Raw genomic sequence first — 26,075 nt, forward strand, 5'->3', positions numbered from 1 at the left:
AAAAAAAAAGACAGTTACATCCTGCAACTTACTGTTATTAAACATTTTTCCTTTTGCTTTGTGCAAAATTATTATGCATTCTCTTTTATTAAGTAGCATGCTTATTGTCTGTATTTACATATTTGTTCAAACTATAAAACATGTCAGATTACATCCTCAGAAACTCTGTGTAGTGGTCGTTTAGGCAGTGTCACAGAAACCTGCATAATGAAAAAAGTAAAAACACATCAGCACATTTAGAACTTATGAGTGAATCTAAATAATAATCGTTTATGAGGCTCAACCATCTTACCAGTGTGTGCAACGCGTCTGTATTTGCCCAGGAAGCAGATGTCCTGTTTCTTCTCCGTCACATTCCTCTGGTCTTCAGGCCTGAGGCCATCAGGATGTCGGGAGAAGATGAAGGAATAACCGTCCAAGCAGGTTCCATCCACATCAAGCTCTCTGCAGGAGTAGTGGATGGCGTAGTTATCATAGTCGGTGTCAATGACCCAGTGGTCATCATCTGTGGAACGGTCAGAGACAGGTCATGAGCAGATGAGCTGTCGGGTTTTTACGTAACATATGATTTAATCACATTTCACAAGCTAGGTTTAATAAGAACCATGCTTACAATACATCTGCGTTTGAGCCATCAAAAAATATATATATTATAAAATACATTTTATGATATATAATATATCATAATATCATAAAAATAAAGAAAAGAGGTTTTAAACGATGATTAAATTATTTAAATAATTGACATATGTATATGTATATAATGTAATATAAATTTTAAATAATTAAAAATAAAGAAAAATGTTATTAAAGATTATTAAATAATTATATTAAATAATATATAAATTGAAAATATATACATATATTACATATTTTAATTTATATAATAAAATAAAAATACATATCCAAAAAAATCAACTAACCATTTGCATAGATTTTGCAAGATCAGTTTTTAACCTGTTGAACTTTTTATGTAGCAACATATATAATAATATACAATTATATATGATAAATGTACACTTACATCCAGTCTGGAGATATGCTGCGGCTCCCCAGTATTTCATCTTGAACTTAGCAGGGTCTTCTGTATCTTCAAAAGTGCCAAACATGTTGGCGCACATCTCCCAATTGCTGAAGTTTAAAACAGCATGTGAAAATAGAATCCTTTCCATTGCCTAAGTACAATTTTTGCGCCACAACAGCATAAAATGCCATTTAAACTCACTTGAGAATGATGACTCTTCCAAGGGCAGTGGCTGTCATGGTTCCATCCTCCTCCACTTTGTAATTGGCGACAATGTTATCAAGAAGGAAAAGCCCAACGGGGTCTTTCTTGGCCACGGCATACCATGTTCCTTGATACTGCAAGGTCAGTGGACAAATATGAGGAACGAAAGCTCAAAATCAACGTATGGAAAGAAGAAAAACACTGGTTAACTTACCCTCATCCTGTCAAAGTCCTGTTTGACGGTGATGTTGCTCACCAGACAGTCCTGTGCCCAGCATGTCCCCAGGACACAGAGAGCTATGCAAAGACTGAGCATGCTGCTTCTGTGCTTGAGCTGTGAAAAATGAGTACAACGGTTATGAAAAGACCAAAAAATTTATTACTTTGTTGTCCTTTAAACAAATCCTAATGCTCAAGATGCGTACCTTGATCACAGTATCTGAAGTGTGTCTGTAGTGCTGCAGCTGGATTCCTGCGAGGTGCTTTTATACATGGACGCGCTTCTGGGGGTATTTCATAATCCCACCCAAAGACCCAAAATTCGGTCTCCACCATCCCTGTCATTGGACAAAATGTTTACACAACAGCTGTGATTCAGGTATTCACAGGGAACACAGTAGTGTTGACCTTTGCTCATCACCTAAAGTGTTTTTCTCTAGGTTGCAGCTGGATTGCACAACAGCTTGAGTGTTACATTCCTTGAAGCCTCTTCAAGAGGGAACATTTCTGTTCGGTGAACACAGAACCTTTTTACACTCTTAAATATAAAGCTTTTAAAAGAGGCTAAAAAGTTTACAATGCAATAGAAAAAAAATGTTTGGGCTCCCGAAAGAAAGTTTCAGTGATTTTTTTTATTCTTAGTGTGAAAAACATTTAAATAATCTAAATAAATTTGTTATACTATAAAGAACCTTTTGTGCAATGAAAAGGTTCCATGGATGTTAAAGACAGCTTAGAGAAACTATTGACTCTAGCACTTCAGACACTTTGTTCCTTTGCGCTTAAAGAAGTCTAAGGAGAACAGTCTGATGCCATGGTACTGTATCACACTTGCACCCTAAAGAGAGCAGCCCCAGAAAAAAAGAGCACAGCAGGCAGAAAAGAAAACAAGAGGTATTTCAAATTGCATGGAAGGGTAGTGATTGTTGCCTAAAGAAAGGCCCTCAAAACTGCTTTACTTTTCAACTGTTTTAGAAAAAAATTTCAGCAATGACTATGTGAATTTCTTTACTTGCAAGATTAATACCATCAGAGAGAATATTATAACCATGCAGCCATCAGCTACAGTATCACATCAGACAGTGCACTATAGATCCCCTGAGGAACAATTCCATTCATTTTTCGCTATTGGAGAGGAAGAGTTGTCTATATTTGTTAAAACATCAAAATAAAAAACTTGTATATTAGACCCTATACAAAATAAGCTACTGAAAGAGATAATTCCAGAAGTCATCGATCCTCTTCTTAATATTATTATTATTTAATCATCAGGATATATCCCAAACATTTTCAAGCTGGCTTGAAAAGCCTCTCATTAGGTAAAAATACAACTTGATCCTAGAGAATTAGTTAACTACAAGACTGATCTTGATTCTCACTTCTCTTTCAAAAATACTAGAACTGGCAGAATCCTAGGTATCTGCAAGGATTTCCAGTCAGGTTTTAGACCAAATCAGTACCGAGACTGCTCTTATTAGAGTTACAAATGACTTGCACTTACCCAATTATGGTTGTATCTCTCTAGACTTTATTGCTGCATTTGACACTAATACATTTGAGTGTTACTAGACTTTATTGCTGCATTTGACACTACCGACCACAATGTCTTTTGAATAGATGCAAAAATTATGTTGGCACTAGTGGAACTGCATTGGCTTGGTTCAAATTGTATTTATTTGACTGTTATCAGTTTGCAGCAGTAAATGAAGAGGTATCATATCAAAATTCACTATGGAGTACCACATGGCTCAGTACTAGGACCTTTGCTTTTCACCCTGTACATGCTACCCTTGGGAGATATTATTAGAAAACATGGTGTTAATTGTTGGTTCACTGTAACGCTAATGATACTCAGCTCTATATTTCTTTGCGACCTAACTAACAAAACATTCCAATTCACAAAACTAATTGAATGCATAGTCCAAATGCAATGAATATTCTCTAACACGTCATGGCTGCTCTGTCAAATCTTCATCTTCAGTCGGGAATCTGGGTGTGCTATTTGATAGCAATCTGTTATTTTGAAAGCCACAGCTCTAGCATTTGTAAAACCGCATTTAAAAGTGTATTCAGTTTTGTAATAGTATTAAATTGTCTCCCATTTGCCAACTTACATTAATTCACTCTGTTGCTGTTCAAGGCTGGTTTTCATTCTTTTGAAAGAGACAAAATGAATAAAAATGAAAGAATTTTGGTCTTTTCTTATTGAAAACAGAGAACTAAGTGCAAATCAAAGTCCAATTCTCCTTCTATGTTCTATTTGTTCAATCAGCACCTAAACATGTACAGGAAACTTCAATTTGCTGTCTCTTAAATAACCTCTGTTGAGTTTTTCAGGACTTATTTGGAGCCAACAGTTGCACTGATGTAAGTTATGCAGTTGAGGGACAACTCCAGGTGACCTAAATTCCCCTGCTCTGAAAAACTAAAAGAAAGAGACAAAGTTATGTAACTTGTTAAAAAATGGCACATACAGCAGCAAAACATTGTTTGACCTACACTAACATTCAAAAGTTTAAGGTCAGTAAGATTTATTTTGTATTTCTGAAAGAAATTAATATTTTTAATAGTAATTATATATATATATATATATATATATATATACAGTGTCTACTAAATACTGAGCAAAGGGTCTGAATACTTAGGACCATGTGATATTTCAGTTTTTCTTTTTTAATAAATCTGCAAAAATGTCAACGATTCTGTGTTTTTCTGTCAATATGGGGTGCTGTGTGTACATTAATGAGGAAAAAAAATTAACTTAAATGATTTTAGCAAATGGCTGCAATATAACAAAGAGTGAAAAATTGAAGGGGGTCTGAATACTTTCCGTACCCACTGTATGTAAAATAACAGGATAAAGTACTGGTCAGCTGGTACACAACATTTATTTTATGATAATGACCAGCTGACTGAACATTATCTGTTATTATCTTAAACAATAATGAAAATGAAAAATGGTCTTGCAACTACAACTTTTATGGGAGGTTTGTAAACAAATGCTATTAAATCTTCCAATGCTTTATTTGCAACATTACTAATGCAAATTAAGCAAACCAGATCTTGATATTAAGCTGACTAAACCTAATCTCAGCTCATTAGATCTTGCTTTTAGGCTGAAGTGCAGCAGACAATATTTGACATACAAATGGTGATCCTTTTTGGTTGTTTGTCTGGGAATGAGTAGGTAAATATCAGAAAACTGGGTGATGCTGATGGACTGCTGATATTGTCTTGCATGTATCAGCACAGATATGTGTCAACAATAGGGTTGGGTATCGTTTGGGTTTGTTTCTATACCGGTTCCAAACCGATACTTTTAAAACGGTTCCAGTGCCTAAACGGTGCCTGAACCGATCTTCTTCTCCACCCACACTAAAAAGTGTATTGGGCGACGAGAGCTCTCCAGCGAATGCGATCAAGGGCCAGATCGTTGGCTTCTTCCCATGTGATGTTTAGGTAACTGAGGTCATTGATGAAGGTTCGGCGCCAGGTCAATCGTGGTCGACCCCTGTATCGTCGTCCTCCAGGTGGAATCCACTGGAGTGCCTTCTTTGGAATGCGGCTGCTTTCCATCCGTATAATGTGTCCAGCCAGCCACAGGTGGCGGTATGTAATCATTATGCTAAGGCTTGGCATATTGCTTCATCGCAGAACTTCCTCATTGGTAATGTGATCGTAGTATCGAATACGTAGTATTCTTCGCAGGCAGCGCTGATGGAAGACGTCTACCTTGTGAGAAATACGAGCTGATGCCTTCCACGTTTCTGCTGCATAAGTTGCCATCGGAAGGATGATGGTTGAATACAAGCGAAGCTTGATGTTAAGTGAGATTGACGTAGATGACCAGATCTTGCACATTTGTTGAAAAACTGATGTTGCCTTGCCAATCCGGCATTTCACATCTATCTCTGCATCTCCATCTTGTCCAATAGTGCTGCCAAGATACGTAAACCTACTAACCTCTTCAATGTCACTTCCATCAACCTTAATCCTTGGCATGTCAGCTTGAGCGCCGATATGCATGATTTAGGATTTTTCTGCACTAATGTGTAATCCGACCTTTGCTGCTTCTTCATGCAAACTTGATGTTATTTCCTGTAAATGGCAACTGTTTTCAGCGAGCAGAGCTATATCATCCGCAAAATCAAGATCAGTGAGGCGGTTCTGTCCATCCCAATCAATGATCTGCGGCCACCTGGGCTTCTTTGCATTTCTTCTCCAACCAATATTTCTTATCTCGCCTACAGCTCTGTTTCACAGCCCGGTCAAGGTCAGCATATGCACGTGATGCCATTTCCTTATCCTCAACCTCTAGAGCTTGATCCCGCTTCATTTTGGCCTTCTTCCTTAGGTCAATCAGGGCCCATGATCTATCCTGAATCCATTCTTCCTTCCGCCTTCCTCTCCTTTGGCCAGTCACTTCTTGCGCACAAGTGGTCAGTGTTTCCTTGAAGTCTTGCCATTTTGTCTCTGTCACATCAGCTAAAGCCTGAAATCGATTGGAAAGCTGAAGGGTGAAGACATCTGCAATATTTTGATCTCATTCCTCACATCCCTCAAAGCAGTCCTCCACTGTCGACTAATGCAAACAGGATCAATCTCATTAAACGTGAGTCCATTTGGCGAGCGCCATGTCATCTTGTGAATTAACTTATGTTGGAAAAAGGTGTTTCCTACACAAAGGTTGTTATATGTGCAAAACGACAACAACCGTTCACCATTATCTGACAGGCGTTTCGATGATGCGAAAGGGCCAATGATGTCTTCGAAACCCTGGCGGTCGCGGCTGAACTGGGCATTCATGTCTCCAATAACGATTTTGAGATCATGTCTTGGTATTTCGTCGATCACGGCCTGTAGCACATCATAGAACTCCTCCTTTTCAACGTCATTTGCTTCCTCGGTTGGTGCGTAAACCTGAATGACTGTTGTCCGTACATGGGCTGATGCAAAACAGGCCGTGATGATCCGATCGCAAACTGGTTTCCACCCAACCAGGGCACGTATTGCTTGTTTCCCGAGAACCAGTCCAACCCCACGGATGTGTTTTTTTGTCATTACAGGAATACAAGATCTTCTTTCCATCACTTGTCATTTCACCATTGCCTGTCCAACGTAATTCACTGATACCAAGCAAATCCAATCTATGTTGCTCAAATTCCTTAAGTAACTGATTTAACCGACCACTTTGGTGGAGTGTACGTACGTTCCAAGTTCCCATTCGGGTGATCCTCTTTGCAGTAAATGTCGTATCCGTCATCAGGCGCTGGACTCCACAGTGGGTTTGGTCAAACATCTTCATATTGGGATCTAGGTACCTAGGGTACGAGGTTCTGCGTCCAATTTCATTCGATGCATTTTTCTCTCGTCGTTTCTGTAGTAAAATAATTTTTTTTTTTACAGGGACGGGTTGCTAGCCCGACGCCCAACCCTCCTCCTTTTGTATCCGGGCTTGGGACCGGCAATGGCGGAGTTGCCTGAACCGATACTTATTAAAATAAAATAATGGAAATTATAAATAAATAAAAATTCCCCCAAAATGATGGATTGGCCATTAGCACTATAAACACATGATGTCTGTTTCATTCATACTGGACGCCAGAGGGCGCTCTCGCACAGAAAATCCACATATCCAGACACAGTGGAACTCATGACCCGCCAGGAAATCCCTTATATGGGCAAAGACATCGATATTATAGCTGTAACTGAGTAAACAGAACATATTAACGTTTTGAATGATAAAACAAAGACAATAAACACTCGACTGCGACAATATAGTTTATCAAGTTTATATTCAAGCCATCTCTGGTATTTTCATAATAATTAAGTATATTTATAATCCATTGCTAATCGATGTATTCTTTTTAAAGTAGACTATGGAACATATTTTCTGCCTCATTCTGTGACAAGAAGCCACATCAGATCACAGAAGGAAGCATTTGACTGGTGTTGTGGAGTAAAAAGGTTATAATGTTCTCATTTGTTGGACAACAAGTTTAGAAATGTGAATAAAATGGAAGTTTAGCTTTAGGCATTTTCATTTAAGCATGTTTAGCTTAGTTAACGAAAGGCTACCTGCTGCCATCAGAGCAAGTGTAATTACTGCATTCACGCACTCCTCGGATGCTCTCGTTTCCCGAGTTGAGCTTTTAAGTCGGAGTGCCGGTGATGATGCTTCTTACATTCATTTCAGAGAACCAGAGGACAAATATTTCAATCGATCGCTCAGGCATGGCACCAAGATCTGCATTCTGATTCGGTTCTAGTACATACCGTTTACATAGGTGCCATATTGGTACCGGGTTTCGGTACCCAACCCTAGGGTCTCAACAACTCAAGACTTTACTGCAAGCCTGAGGTGAAGAGATCTCAAAATAAGCTAATATCGCCAAACCTTCTCCATGCACTTGTCTGCTCAAAGTCCATCAATAAATACATAACGCACTTGTTTGTTTTTGTTCAAATGCATGCATATCAGGCTCTACATACACAGTTGGCTATTTAACACATAGCATGTGTGATATTTTATCAATCAACATCCAATTAAATTAATGGTGAGTGTGGTAAATTTAGCATTGTTCTGTCTGTCGGACTGTGAACTTAAACGTGTGAGCGCTCTGAAGTGCCAAGCCAGGCTCTGTCCTTTCAAGAGAGGATATCCTGATAATCACTTTTACTTAATTCTGGATTTACAAAGCCAGGTACATATGATGCAAGTATTTTTCTTTTTTACATTCTGGATGCCTGACACTTCCACGACATCAGAGAAAAAGGAGACAGATCCTTTTATACATCTGGCAGAGTGACAGATCGGGTCTAATCCTATCATTGGAAATAGATCCTGGGTGTCCAGCATCTTTTCTGGGTGCAGAAAGTGCAAAAAAATGCTAATAATAGCCCAATTCTGAGAATTTATTTTCTTACTCGGAGAGCTTGAGCGCTAGGTTTAATAAGGACAATGCTTACAAGACATTTGCATTCAGGTGACTGACATATCACTTGTCCATTTATGTAGTAAATATATGGTTTTAAGCAAGTGCTATAAGCATATATATAAGAGACGCTGTCCCTGTGTGCATACTGGGCCCAATGGACCCATAAACACTGGTGTATTAGATCAGAAACACTATCAGTCTAATCGACAAACCAATGTGACAAATATCATGTCGTGTACCGACACTTTCTCCCCAAGAGAAAACAGAGGTGTTTGACTCCGACTGGATTGTCTAACATGAAATGATCATGGTGGGGATTTGCAGGTTAAGAAAGTTTAGGGATTTAATGTCATGTAAGCCACTATTCTCTGGCAGCCTGTCGGAGGAGACCTGCACTGATCTCTGCTCTGGAGGATGCACCTATCTGAAGGAGGGTATCACTGAGAAGCTTCACTTTTCATCCTGACTCCCCACTAGTAATGAATCTGTGAGAGGACGAGCAAAGAAGCACACTACAAAATGGCAGACAAGGATAGTGTTGAAAAATACTTGGAGAATAACCCTCAGTTTGCCAAAGAATATTTCGACAAGAATGTCCGATGCGAGGTCATCGCCGCTGCTTTTACCGAGAACCTTGATATCAAAGATCCAGCCTCGTTCAAGGATGTCAGCCAAATCCAGGAGGCCACCATCATCTTTGACATGATCAAAGAAATGCATTCGCAGCCCATTATGGAAAAGGCCATGCACAAGGTCCTGCAGAGGATATGTATGCTGGTGAACGCAGACCGCTGCAGCTATTTCATATACCGAGCCAGAAACGGCATCCCTGAGCTCGCTACGTGTCTTTTCGATATCACCCCTACCTCGAAATACGAGGCAAACTTGGTCAACCCTCAATCTGAAATTGTCTTCCCTACTGACATTGGCATAGTTGGCCAAATAGTGACCACCAAAAAACCAGCTAATGTTCCCGATGTCAAACAGGTGAGCAAAAGAGGCAAAGCTGTCTTTTATAGCTCTCCTTTTAACCTTTATTAAAGCTCTGCAAAAAATATTACATGTATCAAATGAATAATAAAAAAAAGTTAAAAACAAAATAATTTACAAATAATTCATACCAAAATATATAAAAGCAAATTATAACAAATGAATTTCAACTTAAGGGGGTTACATTGCAAGTAATTTATAGAGTTTGAAGGCATTCAGCTGCTTTATGGATTGAGATAAAATGTTCTAATTTTTAAATGCCACAATACTTGGAGCAAAGAAATAAACAGGGTAAATAAAACTTATCTATAATCAATGTATTGTTATTTTGCATACAAACATGAAGTTATACCACTTTAACTTCATGCAAATCCTCCTCCTTTTTTTCAAATAGCATATAGCTATGTATCTTCTGTGTAAATTGTGTGTAGAACTGCAGAAACACCGTTTTTAAAAAGACCATTAAACTGTTTTTATATCCTTAATAGATGACAGCCTATGCAGATCATCCACATTAAACAAACATGTTTTGTCAGCAACTCAAAATATGTTCTTAACGTGGTGCCGGCTAAAATAACTGGCATTATTATAGTCAAACACATTATTATGTTAATATGACTGAATTAACCAAATTACATTAGCTTACAGAGGGGAAAGCCTTTTTAGGTCATAGAGCAAGAGCTGTGTTTTTGCTTTTTATAGTGCTCTAATATGCTTTGCACATGTTCATTTATAAAAAGACACGCGGTAAGTTGCAAGCAAATCATCTTCTTAGGTTTATTAGGCAGGCCTGTTACCTGAAAGTCGACTATTCGTTTGACAAAGGATTAAACTTTTTCTGTCCCGTGGTGACTGTGGAGGTCAGTCAACCCCCTGCAGAAAAGCTGCTTATTTTCTCTGCTCCTGATAGCCTGCTACATCTTGATATTATTTAGCAACAAATGACTGTCCTGTCAAGTTTTTTTTTAACATGTGCCAAGTTTTTTAACCAAAGCATCAGCACTTGTTAACTCATAATTAAGAATACTTACTTATGAACATAAACTGTGAAAGTGAGAATTACTCTTTATATGCTTTCTACATAAGCCAACAGTAAAACTGCTGAGAAAAATGTTACATATTTATATTCATTGCAAAGTTTTATACATTAAATCTACAATAAAATGTCAAATACCAAAGTTTTACCAAACAAAATGTACTTTACTATAGAACATGATACACATTTGATATCATCCAGCATATCCATACAGCCTTCAATGCATTATATGAGTAGTATGATAAAAAAAAAAATAATAATAATAATTAAAGATGCATACGTATGCTATAAATACCAGCATGGTGTTTAATCATGGCACACCAGTGCAACCTCAGCTTAAGTGGCCGAGACAGGGTTAAATCTATTAACCTTCATAACACAGAAGTGTAAATTTAGGTAGAATTAGTCTCAGTGACAAGAGAACAAATCCAAATACCTTATCTAAAGAGATCATTTTAATTAATAGATGCAGCCCTTATTATGACTGATTAAAACGTCTAATTTAGAAACAGTTCTTAAGTTTTCGAGTTTGAAAATATATATATTAATAATATGAAAATATGTTTCACATTTTTTATTCTATGTACAGAAATGTTATAATTTTGTTATTTAAGCAAACATGCTGTAGCCTACTGGCTAAAATGGTGGAGGAATTAATGGATATTTTGTATTAAGCAGTTTTAACCCATTTCTATTTCAACCAGTGCATTATGAAACAGCTGTATGGAACATTAACCAATGTATTTGTTCCTTAGAATCCCAAATTCAGTGATTTTGTGGACAAGCAAACAGGATACACCACTAAAAACATGCTGGCTGCCCCTCTCATGAACGGGAAAGACCCACTTGGTGTGGTCATGGTAATAAACAAAGTGGGAGGAAATGAATTCTCCAAAGCAGATGAAGACGTGAGTATCTGAAAAATGACAAAGCAGAAATCATGTGATTCTGACCTCAAATTTGTGCTGAATCAGATTGATCAGATTATTTGCCCTATTCTATGAGGTTCACACTTCACACCACTACTATAACGCTAACGAGACAGAGGAACGATATCGCTGGGATTTCTTCCAGAAACGTTTTATTCATAGACTGTATAAAAACATGGACGTAGTGTCCGTGACGTCACCCGTAGGTTTCTGAAGAACATCCCAAACATAAAGTACTCTAATGGATTGAGATCTAATGACTATGAAGGCCATTTTGAGTATAGTGAACTCATTGTCATGTTCAAGAAACCAGTTTCAGATGATTTGAGCTTTGTGACATGCCACGTTATGTTGGAAGTAGCCACCACAAGATGGGTTCATTGTGGTCATAAAGGGAGGGACATGGTCAGCAACAATATTTAGGTAGGCTGTGGTGTTTAAATGATGCTCAGTTGGTACTAAGGGACCCAAAATTTGCCAAGAAAATATCCCCCACACCATTACACCACCACCAGCAGCAGCAGCAGACTGACCCAAGGCAGGATGGATCAATACTTTCATGTCATAAAATTCTGACCCTACCATCTGAATGTCACAGAAGAAATCGAGACTTACCATACCAGGCAACCTTCTTGCCCACAGAACTGCAGCTCACTGGATATTTTCTCTCTTTTGGACCATTCTCTATATAGGCTACCCTACAGATGACTGTGTGAGGAAATCCCAGTAGATCAGCAGTTTCTGAAATACCCAGACCAGCCCATCTAACCAACTTAAATCAACTTTCTTCCCCATTCTGATGCTCGGTTTGAACTTCAGCAAATCGCCTGACCATGTCTACATCCCTAAATGCATTGAATTGCTGCCATGTGATTGGCTGATTTGATAGTTGCATTATCTAGCAGTTCAACAGACGTATTAGAGTAGCCGTAATTGGGTGTCCACATACTTTTGCCCATAAAGCATACTAGCTTACCAGCGGTTACCGCTTAGTTTTATTCCCAACTGAACGATTAAAACGTTGACAGCCAATTAGAATTCACCCGACTCACAAGCATTTAAACCGGCAGACGACAAAACTGCAGCATGCATACGCATATAATAAACAGAACGTTGTGGTGCGTTGCTGTGGATGCTAATATAATTAAAGTTACAGTTATCTTTATAGTTATTCTTGGTGTGAACGGACCTTTTTAAGACTACAATTTCACTTTGTCAGTATAAGCATAGACATTTTTTTTATCAAGTAAATGTTTTACAAATGTTTTTCAGCTCTTCTCCAAGTACATCACCTTCGCCACAGTCATTGCCCTACAGCATTACACCTCATACATGTATAATGTGGAATCTAGAAGAAGCCAGGTAATGCTACGGACTACAACACTTAATATTTGACTGTGATTTGGATCTTGACTCTGACTGTAAACTGCTGCCACAGGTTCTTCTATGGACTGCGAGCAAAGTGTTTGAAGAGTTGACGGACATTGAGCGACAGTTTCACAAGGCCCTGTACACCGTCAGGACCTACCTCCAGTGCGAGAGGTACTCTGTCGGCCTTCTGGACATGACCAAAGAAAAGGTTTGTGACATATGGTGATCATCCTTCATTTGGTCATTGATCAGCGATTCATGAAAACACTCAACCTTGCTTTGATTGTTTAGGAGTTCTACGATGAGTGGCCGGTTAAATTGGGAGATGTGGAGCCGTACAAAGGCCCAAAGACACCTGACGGCAGGGTAACAGATTTGTTTCTCTTCGGTAAACAAGTCAGTATTGCTGTCTAGTATTATTACAACTTCTTTTATCTTCTAACAGGAAATCAATTTCTACAAGATCATTGATTATCTCTTAGAGAGCAAAGAAGAGATCAAAGTCATACCGTAAGCATAATTTTTTTAATGCATAAAAACACGTTCTTTGCTCATATTGTAAAAACTCAAATGTCGTAAGTCATATTCTACCACATACAAACACTGTATCTGGACACCATTTTCTAATAGGTTTGGCTATTCCAGTAAATAAACAAAACTGTACACAAGGCCTGAACCAGACCTGAACCCAAATGAACACCCTTCAGTCTTAAAAATGAAGGTTCTTTATTGGCATCTATGGTTCCATAAAGAACCTTTAACATCCATGGAACCTTGTCAACTGCACAAAGGGTTCTTTAGATTCTTCTTCTTCACACTACGAAAAATAGTTCTTTTAAGAACTGTTCACTGTAAGGTTCTTTGGGGAACCCAAAAAGCTGATCTATTGGAATTTTTTCAGAAAGACCACTCTCTATTAATGCCTATAGTTTTGAAGTTAAATTCTAAACAGGCACATACACTCACCAGCAACTTTATTAGGTACACCTTACCAATACCAGGTTTTGCCTTCAGAACTGGCTTAATTCTTCATGGCATATATTTAACAAGGTGCTACAAACATTCCGCAGAGATTTTGGTCCAAAGGTGTGTTTGATTAGGGTTGGAGCTAAACTGTGCAGATCCTTGGCCCTCCAGGAATTGAGTTTGAGACCAGTGACTTAACCCAAGTTAAATGAGCTACTCAATGGGGTAAACGACTACTTGCTGTATTATCGCTTATGCTGACTGAGGGAAATCTTGTTTTATTTTTCTTTCTCCAGATTTGTAACATGATGAATGTTGCTGCTGATGATTACTTTACATTCCAGGTACTGTAATCCATTCCAGGATAAACCCTCTCAGAGCTCATACTGTTCCTGATCCACACCTGAAATAGACACAAACCTGTAACCTTCAAACTGAGACAGAAAACACTTTATTTTAGTCATCATTTTGATTAGGTTATTGACAAGGTGAATGTAAATACCACTCTTTTAATTGCTTCACTCTTCAGAAAGAAGCTGTGGACGAGTCTGGTTTCCTCATCAAAAACGTCCTGTCCCTTCCTATTGTCAACAAGAAAGAAGAAATTGTGGGTGTTGCCACTTTCTTCAATCGGAAAGATGGCAAGCCATTCGATGAGCAGGATGAACAAATTACTGAAGTGAGTCGTTAAAGGGTCACCATCCCGTTAGCTCCTTTTAATCTAGTGCTGCAACACTAATGTGGTTTTCTGACTTTGTTTTAGGCCCTAACACAGTTCCTAGGATGGTCTGTACTGAATTGTGACACATATGACAAACTGAATCGGACAGAGTGGAGAAGAGAGATTGCAGCGGAAATGGTCATGTACCAGACCAAAGCCACCCCAGCTGAAGTCCAACAGATTCTGGTGAGGCATCATACAAGCTCATGCTTTAAAGAAACTGCAGTCTTTATTATGTTAACTAAACATTTTTTGTCTCGTTAGAACACGAAGGAGAAGTTTGACATGAACCCTGAGGACTGCGATCAGAGAGAAATGTACAAACTCTTGGTATGACTTTTTTTTTACTCTGAACCAATATATTCATAGCGAACATATTATTGATCTTAAATGTTGAACATGACTTTTTAAATTTATCTACTTGTATTTTAATACACAGAGAGCCAACATTCCAGAAGCCAAAGATGTTGATCTGCTACTATTTAGTTTTAGTGACTTGCCTGTCTCTGAGCTTGACCTTATCAAGTGTGGCATTCGCTGTTTCTTTGAACTTGGAGTGGTAGAGAAGTTCAAAGTGCCAGCAGAGGTGAGACTGGACTTTATGATCATTTCCAAAATAATATATTGGGGCGGTCAAACTACCATATACTGTATTTCTTTGAACAGTGCAACAGTCGTGATGTGATGTCATGCTCTGTGGTATCTTATTTAAACGCATCAATTTAACAAATAATAATAAATCCAAACTATAAAAATAGACAATCTACACCAATTTCCTGCAACACTGCACATTTGCAGCCTTAAAGTTAGTGTGCTTTTAATTCAGAAGAGGTCTGTGTTGCCGGTCTTCAGCATTCACATACATATAAATGGATGTGTAGTGCAACAACCGCTCAAGGCTAATTTTCCAAGCAGCACTCATCTTATTACTAGAGCCTGTGTTTATTTTTGGCAGGTGATTAGCGATTACCAGACTCGCACAGAAAGCTCAGCAGATTTCCACAGAAATCAGATGTCCACCATTCACAAACTTCCATTTTTTTATGGAAAAAAAAATCTGGGCCTATGAATGCAACTGTTTGGCAACAAATCTGTAAATAAGGAATTACATGTCAACTGTTATTGGACTTTCATGTAGTTCCTTCAGTTTTGGGATGACATTTTTTTGGGTCTACACTTGCTCCAGGTCCTGACAAAATGGATGTACACTGTACGAAAAGGCTACAGAGATATCACATACCATAACTGGAGGCACGGGTTTAACGTGGGCCAGACCATGTTCTGTCTTCTGCAAGTACGTTTTTTAATCCACACATCATGCTATTTGCCACCAAAGAGGCTGTAATACTGAATATCGTTTGCTGTCCCAAAAGACTGGAAGGCTGAGAAAATACTACTCCGACCTTGATGCCTTTGCGATGGTAGCGGCTGCATTCTGTCACGACATTGACCACAGGGGTACCAACAATCTCTACCAGACAAAGTAATTTAGCATATATATTTTTTACTACTAATATTTTCAAAAAAGACACAGAAGGCATTTTACTCACAATCCATTTCCAATGCAGGAGCACATCACCACTGGCCAAGCTCCATGGCTCCTCCATCTTGGAAAGGCACCATCTTGATTACAGCAAGACGCTGATGGCAGAAGAGGTTTGTTATGTCATAAAGCACAAAGTGTTCCAGAGCTCAATATGACAGCCAGGTAAACTTTATTTTGTGGCTCTTTTTTTACAGAGCGTTAACATTTTCCAAAGTCTGCAGAAACGCCAGTTTGAGACAGTCCAGCACTTGCACGATGTCTGCATCATTGCAACTGACCTGGCCTTGTATTTCAAGTAAGCTCTCAAGAGCATGCCTTCATCTAGAGACACTCTTAAACATATCGTATCGATGATGATCCCATTTTCTTCCCAACCCAGAAAAAGGACCATGTTCCAGAAGATCGTTGATGCCACCGAACCAATGGCTGATGAGAAGGAAGCGATTGCCTATGTGGCCAACAATCCCATTAGGAAGGAAATCATTATGTAAGCATCACTTCTCAGTAGAACCCTGCTACTTGAGAACATACTGAATTGAGAGTTTGAAGACATGTGTTTGATTCCAAACAGGGCAATGATGATGACTGGATGTGACTTGTCTGCCATTACCAAGCCATGGGAGGTCCAGAGCAAAGTAGGTGCAACTTTGGTTATTCATGGCTAGGATTATCCAGCATTGGGTTAAAAGACATTCATTTAACCTAAACACGCTCTATCCGAAGGTGGCTCTCATGGTGGCAGCTGAATTCTGGGAGCAGGGAGACCTGGAGAGGACTGTGCTAGACCAACAACCCATTGTAAGTTTGTGGAGATCAGTTTTGCTTTTAGAAAGGTCGCATTGTGATAAAAGTAGTGCTTGAATGAGAATACGTATCCTTTGAATCTTTTCTCAGCCCATGATGGACAGGAACAAGTCGGATGAACTTCCGAAAATGCAGTGTGGTTTCATTGACTTCGTGTGCTCGTTTGTGTACAAGGTAAATCCACCCAACTGTCAATCAATTTTGTTTTTGCACAATCCAGACATCCATGTAAATGGGGCATCTGTCCATAATGGCCTCTTTCTGGCATGTCAGCACAACATTGCTTAGGTGTTCTGACAGGGAATGATGGATCAGCAGTTACTGGTGTGCTTGTGAATGCTTGCAGTAACAGGCCTCTTTTCTCGCACAGGAATTTTCAAGGTTCCACAAAGAGATCACTCCCATGTTCGATGGCCTGAACAACAACAGGGTCCATTGGAAGGAACTGGCTGATATTTATCAAGCAAAAGTAGACGCTATAGAGAATGAACGAAAACGACTAGAAGAGGAGCAGGCTAAAAAAGGTATGTTGGACCCATTAGTTGACATCTTATTGTTCGTTTGTGGACAGGGATTGTAGATTAAAGGGATAGTTCACCCAAAAAATGAAAATTCTGTCATTAATTACTCGCCTTCATGTCGTTCCAAACCTGTAAGACCTTCGTTCATCTTCGGAACACAAATTAAGATATTTTTGATGAAATCCGAGAGCTTTCTGACCCTGCGCTCAGAAACAATGCAACGCAACTGAAATATTCCCAGGCCCAGAAACGTAGCAAGGACATCTGTAAAATTGTCCATGCGACATCAGTGGTTCAGCCGTAATTTTACGAAGCTACGAGAATACTTTGTGTGCAAAGAAAACAAGAATAATGACTTTAATCAACAATTCTTGAACGAAGATGAGCAAAGTTTGGAACGACATGAGGGTGAGTAATTAATGACAAAATTTTCATTTTTGTGTGAACTATCCCTTTAAGCAGATCAGAAAATGGCAAGGGATGCAAAAAAAAGAGACCCTTTCCAAAGGTACACTTTTGTACCTTACTTACCCCTAAAGGGTGCATAATAGTACCCAGATTCGACATATTTGAACCTTTTGAAAGTGTTTATGGCATACCTTGTGCTAATCCGACCTCATAGCCTTGGGGGAACGGTCATAACTTTGCAGCAACTTGATTTTCTGTCGTCTATTTTTTTCTTCACTGAAGCCGCTGGTGAGGATGGTGGAGAGGGAGGAAAGTCCAAAACCTGTACCATATTTTAAACATCATCTGACAGAAATTCAGAGCCACAGAGAAGTCTGGGCCAGCATGTAGAGGGAGGTGAAACGTGCTCCTAGGACCACTACATTTTCACCAGCTTTCTGTCTCATTTCCTCGGAAGTACCTTCTCCAAGTGAACACGTAGGCATTCACCAGAAAGGGAAGAACTGTACCTGTCAGATGTTCTTTATGATGGGGTGCCAGCCTAGTGCACCATATAGACAATTTCAAGCTTGTACCTAATCACTGATTTCACCTCGACTGTACCTTTTAACAACTAACTACGCTGGAGGAAGTACTGCATATGCAACTTGCCACACAGTGGTGGCCGAAAACACAACTCTACAAATGTTTATAGTGCTGTAGTTCACAGAGCTTACCTGATGTACGGCTTTTGAGTCCATAACAGTTCTCAAGACTGTTGTATGTCATGCAAACAGCATAACATTAAGAATTAGAGCAATACGTATGAACAACTTTCTTACCAGTTGCTAATTTCTCAAAATAGCATACTTCTCGATTTCATAGGAGTTCCAATTTGATATTTATTCTTTTGATGAATTCACTGAATCACACTTAAGGGTGAAGTGTGTAATTTCTCCACCAAGTGAGAATTGCAAAAATGCTGACAAGTTTCGATGTTTTCGAACAAGTTTCCTCAACACACCCCTCATCTGTAATTGGTCAAACACACAGATAGCCCCGCCCCCAAACAAACACCATTGGTGTTTCTGTTGTTGGGCTGCCTAATGTTTTAATAGCAGAACACTTTTTTTTTTTTTTTTTTGTGAAATCAACTTCTTTTAGATTTCTCTGCATATTAACTTGGTTTGAAAGCATTTTAACATCACATTAAATGACACACTTTACTTTTAAACTACCGCAAAGCATATTTTAATACATTTCAGTTGCTTTGTTTAGGGTTGAAGGACCAACTCATTTGAATAAGCTTTTAGAAGCTGATTTCTTATTAGCAAGCGCTTTGTGAAATGTACAAAGATCTCATGCTACAAGTCTTGCACACTGACTACGAGTTGTTCAAAGGAAAGATGGCACTGCCAAGGCTAAAGATCTTGCAAGTTGCATTTGCATCTGCTTGTCGCAGTTGTGTTTGGATGGATGTCTTTTCTACTTTTTTGTTCTCCAAAGAAGATGAAGCTGAGAATGCGATATGGCTAATTCTGTGAATATGTGGAGAACATTTATGACCAGAACTTTGATGTTTGTTCTTTAATCATTTATTGATATCTAAGCATCACACATAGTTTTCAACCATAAAGTATTATTGAATATGAGTGTATTACATAGAATATCAATTGATAACATAGAGGTATTTGTTGATACCAAACATTTAAATAATGTTTAAGTGGTATTCTATGGAGACGTGAGCAGGGCATACAAAACGTCAGGGAATATTTAAAGAAAGTGCATTGCATGCTATGACAAGGCAAGGGGGAACGGTCAGTACTTGAACATGTAAACCTATAAGGAGATTTGAAGTGAGTTTGATGGGGGAGCAGCTCCTGAGATTCACTCCATTTTAATCTTTAAATACCATGTTTATTTAAAGCAGACTACTGAAGACTACTGATATCTCCTCTGGCAGACAGCACAAACCCAATTCGTGAAGTCAAAGTCTCTCTTTTCTGATCTTTGGAGAATCTGATGACAGCAGTAACTGTTAAACTAGCGAATGAACCACTGATATCAAAAATAGGTCATTCTGCTTTAGAAAAAACACCAGGCACCGACAAAAACAAGTAACCTATGGAGAGCTGTAGTAAATACATTGAAAAAAATATAATCTTATGCAATATCCGCTTGTTAGAAAAATCAGTTAAGGCCTTTAATCCAATAACAGGGGCCACGGCAGTCTAAATAACTTCACTGGAACTAGTGACTACACTTAAATGTCAAACCCTCTAAGTCCAGATCAGACTGAAGAGGCCAAAAGTGAGTAAATCTCATCTCAGGTTAATGCATTTTGCTAGGATTGTGTATAATAATATCTACTGTCATTTGGAGTGAGTGTGGGACTGATATCTGATCATCTTATTTACTTAATACTACCACACATATACTGTAAATGATGTCATGTGAACAAATAAAGGCATTATTCTGAACTTTCCAGAGTCTCAAGTAGTCTTTGACCATATCCGCTATTAGCTTGAGTTCTCTGTGACTGCACAGTTCTGTTAGGTTGCTTAGAGGGCATGTCAGGAGGAACCTCTCCTGACTTTTCTATCATGCAGCGGATTACCTAATAAAGCTGGATCATCCCCAGGTAAAGAGGCTCAGGTAATTGGCTGACAGCCGAGACAAATGACTTCTCTTTCTATGGGTCTTTCAATATAGAGCCAAAGGCTTCATGTTTAACTTTTATAACTCTAGACTCCACCTGTCATTTTATGATTTGTGGAAACACAGAAATGCATCAAAAATGCAATCACATGGGAACTTATACATATTATACATGCTGAATAACGGATCAGAGTGAACAAAAGGCTTTCTGACCCCATCTGACTGATTCTTCACATTGATTGGCTGGCAGCCACCATTGGGTAAGCCAAGGCCCGGGGCAGTTTGACAGTCTACCGTGACCAAGTGAGCTTGTCCTGAGAGGCTGACGTGAGGGGTATAAAATAGAAAGTCTGTCCATTTTAAAAACCCAGTGCTAATGCGTTTGTGATTTCTAGGCATAAAGGACAACAGCACGTCTGTCATTCTGTCAACATTTAATGGGTCAGATTATACAAACATTGATAGGGTCTGCCTGTAAACTCAGTAGCTTGTTAAGTAACTATGGGTTCCTAAAATACTGTTATTGACTGCTGTACTTACAGGAACCCAAATATCTCTTCAGTATCATTATTTGAGCTCACTAAACATTAAAAGTAAGTAAACAAACACTTATACTGATAAACACTCATTCATACAAAATCTGAGCAGAACAAATATTTCCACGAATCAGTCATAAAACTATTATATCAGATGTTGCATGTATACATAAAAACGATTTTACAAGCGCTTTATAATTTCAATTTTGTGCAATTATGTCAATTGCAAACACACACACACACACATATATATATATATATATATATAAACTCGATATAGCACATAGCAAATCCCAATTTAACCCCTGGCATCATCATGTTATACACACACACACACACACACACACACACACAAAATGTGGTAATGTTTATGAATAAGGCCTACACATGCACATTTTTATGCTTGAATGAAACCCAGTAGAAATTATTACAAAAAATGTAAATAATAATCACCAAATTGTAATCAAACTACACTTCTCAAAAACAAAGCTAACCGGTATAAAAGAAAACAGTAGGCATGAGATTCTCTTGGATCTTCCTTTCCTCGACTCAGAGAAACATGTCTTCAAAATACTCGTCAAACTCTTCCTCCCTGAAAGAGAACCAGACGTTTTTAGAAAAACATTCCCAGCATTCAAGAGCTTTAGAAACACATTTCTCACATTTGTGTGCATATATACTCCACATTGTAATAAAATATATCGTAATGATTCATAAACGGGACTCACCGTGACTTCTCCTCCATGGTGGGCGCTGGACCCCTCCAGTGGTCTGACTCTGAAGGACCCTCTTCCTCTTCTTCTCCACCCTCTGCATCTGGAGAACACACCACATCAGACTCACATATCTCTTGCTATAGCAGGATTTATGCCTGATAAAGGTTTTGTGGTAAAAGAACTACTCAGTGTGGGGTGAGTTACATGCCCACGTGCAATATTTAAGGTCAGGGATTGAAATGCCCCATCCAAAATCTGCTATTACCTGGGATTTGTCTGAATAAAGATGTTAGTGGAGTTGTTTCAGAGGTCTAGTTATTAAGCTATACTGAGTACATTCTCTGCCTGAGGGTGCTAGATGACAGTCATTAGTCATTTTTGGTGGAAAAAGTGGTATGCATACCTTTATCTGAACCCTGGGACTCCTCTGAACTTGAAGATGAGTATTCTGTACAGAAAAAAATGGTTTTATTTAACAAGCAACTTTGGTCAACATAAACTCTAGAATTTAAACCAAGCTTGCATTCCTTTGTTTTGTTTTTTCTGGTTCTCTTTTAAAGTCCGAGTACAAAACACCACCGCAAAAATACAACAAAGTTAAGCATATACAGGCAGTGAAATGCTTTTCCTAAACTTCCATGTCTTGGGAAATGTCTGGAAGCTTGATTTGCAATGAAAATGTACTTGCCTTTGCGCCTCTTTTTGTGTTTGCGCTTGTGCTTTTTGGATGATTTGGATGTCTTTGACAGTGACTTGTCCACATTCTCTTTTGATCGCCGTCTCTTCTTCACTGTTACTTCTTTTCTCCTGGAACAGGTATCACAGTTTAAAAGTCGAGGTCTCCAGGTCTAAGAATATCTGAACATGTAATTGTGTTTGTAATGGCTGAATGTTCTTACTTGTGATGATAGTTTAGTTTAAAGGAACACTCTGGACACAGACCTTGAAATATAATGTGACGATAGGTCAATATTTAAAAAGACTGAAACAAATTCCTTTGACTTTATCTGAATTAAAAAAAAATGTCAAATGTAACAGTGTAGTGATTGAGTAAACCATGCACATTGGGGTTCCTAAATAAATACAATATATATTTAAAGGGTAACAATATTTTACAATATTACTTATTTTTGATCAAATAAATGCAGCTTTAATAAGAGACATCTTTCAAAAACATTGGAACACCTTAAGTATTCCAAACATTTGATGATATATGTATATAAAAAAAAATCATCAAATGTGTGTGTGTGTGTACATATATGTGTGTGTGTATATACAGTATATATATATATATATATAGATAGATAGATAGATAGATAGATGATAGATAGCTTTAGTTTACATTTAATTAGTGTCTCAAATAATGTATAATTAACACTTCTTTAATATTTCTTATGCTTTTATGTCATAATGTGTCTTTGATTAAAAAAACTGTCAGAATCCTAAAAGTTTTTCCAGGTTAAAACTTAATTTTGAATCCCAGATTTCTATGATGTCTCTGATTTTTTGGCCCTACTTTAATAAACTATATTTAGTATACACTAAGTACAGTAATCTATACTTAAAAGACATGTTAATGCACTGCAGCCCGTTGAGGTAAAGTAGCTTTCTTTTTTCATCAACAGTAACAGTAACATCAACACTAATAAAAGCAATAATCGTGCTTAATTAGCAGTAAAAACTACTGAATCTCACAAATCCAGACATGGGCTTCCCTAATTTGGCACTAATTTGATTAGCTCCACCCCTGTGTCCTGTGAGTGGAGGAGATTACAGCATGCAAGCTTTAGACGGCACTTACGCAGCTTCACCAAGGCGTTCCTCTTCTCCCCCTGCTCCACATAGGCAAAATTCACCTCCCAGCTCTTCAGACCCTCCTTATTCTCACAGCGCCTGTTTCCACAGAGGAACTGGCCTGTGTAATTCAGGACATCCACATGTGAAATACACAGAGCTGCACTGAACATACATGACAGAAAATATATAGAAAAACTGACGATCAGGCCCCAAAAGAAGCAGCACGGTCAACTGTGCAGAATTCAAATGCTTAGAGATCTGCATATCTGTATAACATAATTTGGCTAGTTTGACTAAGCTTTCAGGTCCCTATAAGTATATAATAAGCCACATTTACACCTGGTACTAACACCTGTCTCAGTTGATCCGGATGCATGTTATCAGACATGTCAAAATGTTTTTTAATTGGAACACTGGAACCACATTTGGAGGTGTTTTGAAACACATTCATATCACATTAGTAGTGTATAATTAGGGCTGGGTATCGTTTTTTTTTTTTTTCGATACCGGTGCCAAATCGATACTTTTAAAACGGTTCCGGTGCCTAAACTGATACTTATTAAAAAAAACAAATAAATAAAAATTCCCCCAAAACGATAGATTGGCCATAGCACTATAAACACATGATGTCTGTTTCATTCATACTGGACGCCAGAGGGCGCTCTCGCACAGAATATCCACATATCCAGTCACAACAGAACATATAAATGTTTTGAATGATAAAACAAAGACAATAAACACTCGACTGTGACAATATAGTTTATCAAGTTTATATTCAAGCCATCTCTGGTATTTTCATAATAATTAAGTATATTTATAATCCATTGCTAATCGATGTATTCTTTTTAAAGTAGCCTATGGAACATATTTTCTGCCTCATTCTGTGACAAGAAGCCACATCAGATCACAGAAGGAAGCATTTGACTGGTGTTGTGGAGTAAAAAGGTTATAATGTTCTCATTTGTTGGACAAGTTTAGAAATGTGAATACAAGGGAAGTTTAGCTTTAGGCATTTTAATTTAAGCATGTTTAGCTTAGTTAACGAAAGGCTACCTGCTGCCATCAGAGCAAGTGTAATTACTGCATTCACGCACTCCTCGGATGCTCTCGTTTCCCGAGTTGAGCTTTTAAGTCGGAGTGCCGGTGATGATGCTTCTTACATTCGTTTCAGAGAACCAGAAGACAAATATTTCAATCGATCGCTCAGGCATGGCACCGAAATGAGGCATCTAGTACATACCGGTTACATAGGTACCGGTGCCATATTGGTACCGGGTTTCGGTACCCAACCCTATGTATAATGTGCCTTAATGCATCCCAAACAACAATTAAGGACCGCCTACTCACCTGTCAATACAATTCCAATCAGCCAATCAGATGAGGGATAAGTTTACAATTAGTGTCAAGTTTAGGCTCACAACCAGTGTTTATTAACTATAATTTCCCTTTGATTTCAGGGGTAAGTTACAGTTAGGGTTACGTTTAGAGATAGGAATATGTTTTGGCACAGCAATGTTGTCAGGATCAACAAAATACACAGAAGAATATTTGGTAATGCTTTAGATTCACTATTAACACTGAGTTTTCCTTCAGTAACTCCTACTTATTTGCTTATTGATAGTAAGGTAGTTGTTATGGAGTAGGCATAAGATATCTAAAATATGGTCATGTAGAATAAGGCATTAATAAACAGCCAATATGCTAGTAATATGCATACCAATAAGCAACTAGTTAATAGTGAATAGTGTTACCTCTAAAGTGTTACCAAATATTCTTACGTAATGTTTTTGGGAATACAAAATATTCTTAACTTTATTCTGATGTTAGAAAATGAAGGATTTGGTTCTTAAGTATGTTTTGTGAATCCAGCCCCTGGATTAAACTGATTCTGCCTGATGAAAATACATGCAGAGCATAAGCAGTGAGAAGCCAAGCGGAGAACAGGCTGTAACTGCTGCATGTCATTTCGCTGCTATTACTGACAGAAAACGGCGAGAGAGACAGACAGAGCGAAAGCCACTCTCCTCCTGTGACCTTGGCCTGGCCAACATTTCACCTCAGATATCAGCGGGCTGACATTAGCTCCAGCAGGCTTACAAGGGGATCCTCCAGATTGGAGCCGAGGGAAAAGTGCATCATCAGGGAGTTTTTCTGCCAGGCTTCCCACACCTCTGACAGTGTGCCGTCTGGATCGGCTTTGGCCTGTACCTGATCACCTGAGCCCAAGCACACTTCTGCTGAAAATTGCTTAAAGTATGGAAGCTTATTTCCACTGGGGAAGAAAAAAATTAAGGTAATTGTCACTTTTTATAGCACAATTCAAACTTTTTTTCTCACAATTGAACCCAGTCTCATGAAAGTGCGTATAAATAATAAGCCAAATTAAAACAAAAACTTGTGGTACTGATACGCAAAAATGGACTTTGGCGTGTATATGCTACGCGATGGGTAGGTTTAGGGTTGTGGGGTAGATGCGTATCATATGTACGCGAAAACTGCATATCATATGCATGCCAACAAATTTCATATCATATGCACGCGAAAACTGCATACTATATGCACGCCAACAAATTTCATATCATATGTAAGTGAAAACTGCATATCATATGCATGCCAACAAATTTCGTATCATATGCACGCGAAAACTGCATATCATATGCATGCCAACAAATTTCGTATCATATGCACGCGAAAACTGCATATCATATGCAT

The 26,075-nt window shown here is 38.4% G+C and overlaps 3 protein-coding genes and 1 pseudogene across 3 annotated transcripts in view; 1 reads left to right on the forward strand and 3 right to left on the reverse strand.

The window, feature by feature from the left end:
- Positions 1-2: 2 nt before the first annotated feature.
- On the reverse strand, positions 3-1,747 carry LOC107653948 (retinol-binding protein 4-A-like). The gene is made up of 6 exons (XM_016440809.1): positions 1,654-1,747; positions 1,443-1,562; positions 1,226-1,362; positions 1,025-1,131; positions 293-505; positions 3-200 (listed from the first exon to the last, which is right to left on the reverse strand). The coding sequence occupies exons 2-6, from the start codon at positions 1,542-1,544 to the stop codon at positions 181-183; spliced, it is 579 nt and encodes a 192-aa protein (XP_016296295.1). The 5' UTR covers positions 1,545-1,562; positions 1,654-1,747; the 3' UTR covers positions 3-180.
- A 3,880-nt stretch (positions 1,748-5,627) lies between these two features.
- Positions 5,628-6,752, reverse strand: LOC107653920 (craniofacial development protein 2-like; annotated as a pseudogene).
- A 1,998-nt stretch (positions 6,753-8,750) lies between these two features.
- On the forward strand, positions 8,751-19,214 carry LOC107653921 (phosphodiesterase 6C, cGMP-specific, cone, alpha prime). The gene is made up of 22 exons (XM_016440783.1): positions 8,751-9,372; positions 11,167-11,319; positions 12,613-12,702; positions 12,779-12,919; positions 13,003-13,077; positions 13,157-13,221; positions 13,782-13,797; positions 13,974-14,021; positions 14,207-14,356; positions 14,441-14,584; positions 14,663-14,728; positions 14,838-14,984; positions 15,585-15,692; positions 15,772-15,881; positions 15,967-16,054; positions 16,139-16,239; positions 16,324-16,431; positions 16,516-16,579; positions 16,668-16,742; positions 16,839-16,922; positions 17,119-17,272; positions 17,960-19,214. The coding sequence occupies exons 1-22, from the start codon at positions 8,905-8,907 to the stop codon at positions 18,013-18,015; spliced, it is 2,511 nt and encodes an 836-aa protein (XP_016296269.1). The 5' UTR covers positions 8,751-8,904; the 3' UTR covers positions 18,016-19,214.
- Positions 19,215-21,183: 1,969 nt separating this feature from the next.
- The window catches only part of LOC107654038 (protein FRA10AC1-like), a 13,784-nt gene continuing 8,892 nt past the window's right edge, over positions 21,184-26,075 (reverse strand). The window contains exons 9-14 of the mRNA XM_016440928.1: positions 23,368-23,481; positions 22,466-22,508; positions 22,255-22,373; positions 21,970-22,014; positions 21,579-21,666; positions 21,184-21,442 (exon numbers count right to left, since the gene is read on the reverse strand). Of these exons, the coding sequence (XP_016296414.1) occupies positions 21,400-21,442; positions 21,579-21,666; positions 21,970-22,014; positions 22,255-22,373; positions 22,466-22,508; positions 23,368-23,481 (452 nt within the window). The 3' untranslated portion in view covers positions 21,184-21,399. The remainder of the gene's footprint in view (positions 21,443-21,578; positions 21,667-21,969; positions 22,015-22,254; positions 22,374-22,465; positions 22,509-23,367; positions 23,482-26,075) is intronic.

This window comes from Sinocyclocheilus anshuiensis, unplaced genomic scaffold (assembly GCF_001515605.1).
Source record: "Sinocyclocheilus anshuiensis isolate Anshui unplaced genomic scaffold, SAMN03320099.WGS_v1.1 scaffold454, whole genome shotgun sequence".
Lineage (NCBI taxonomy): Eukaryota > Metazoa > Chordata > Actinopteri > Cypriniformes > Cyprinidae > Sinocyclocheilus > Sinocyclocheilus anshuiensis.

What these genes read in the sequence shown, in the direction of transcription:
- LOC107653948 (XM_016440809.1), bottom strand. Translation starts at nt 1,544, where the DNA reads ATGCTCAGTCTTTGCATAGCTCTCTGTGTCCTGGGGACATGCTGGGCA. An exon ending in GGAAGAGTCATCATTCTCAA is followed by an intron (nt 1,132 to 1,225) that starts GTGAGTTTAAAT and finishes TTTAAACTTCAG; the next exon opens with CAATTGGGAGATGTGCGCCA. An exon ending in AGCATATCTCCAGACTGGAT is followed by an intron (nt 506 to 1,024) that starts GTAAGTGTACAT and finishes ACCGTTCCACAG; the next exon opens with ATGATGACCACTGGGTCATT.
- LOC107653921 (XM_016440783.1), top strand. Translation starts at nt 8,905, where the DNA reads ATGGCAGACAAGGATAGTGTTGAAAAATACTTGGAGAATAACCCTCAG. An exon ending in GACCTGGCCTTGTATTTCAA is followed by an intron (nt 16,240 to 16,323) that starts GTAAGCTCTCAA and finishes TTCCCAACCCAG; the next exon opens with AAAAAGGACCATGTTCCAGA. An exon ending in CATGGGAGGTCCAGAGCAAA is followed by an intron (nt 16,580 to 16,667) that starts GTAGGTGCAACT and finishes CTCTATCCGAAG; the next exon opens with GTGGCTCTCATGGTGGCAGC.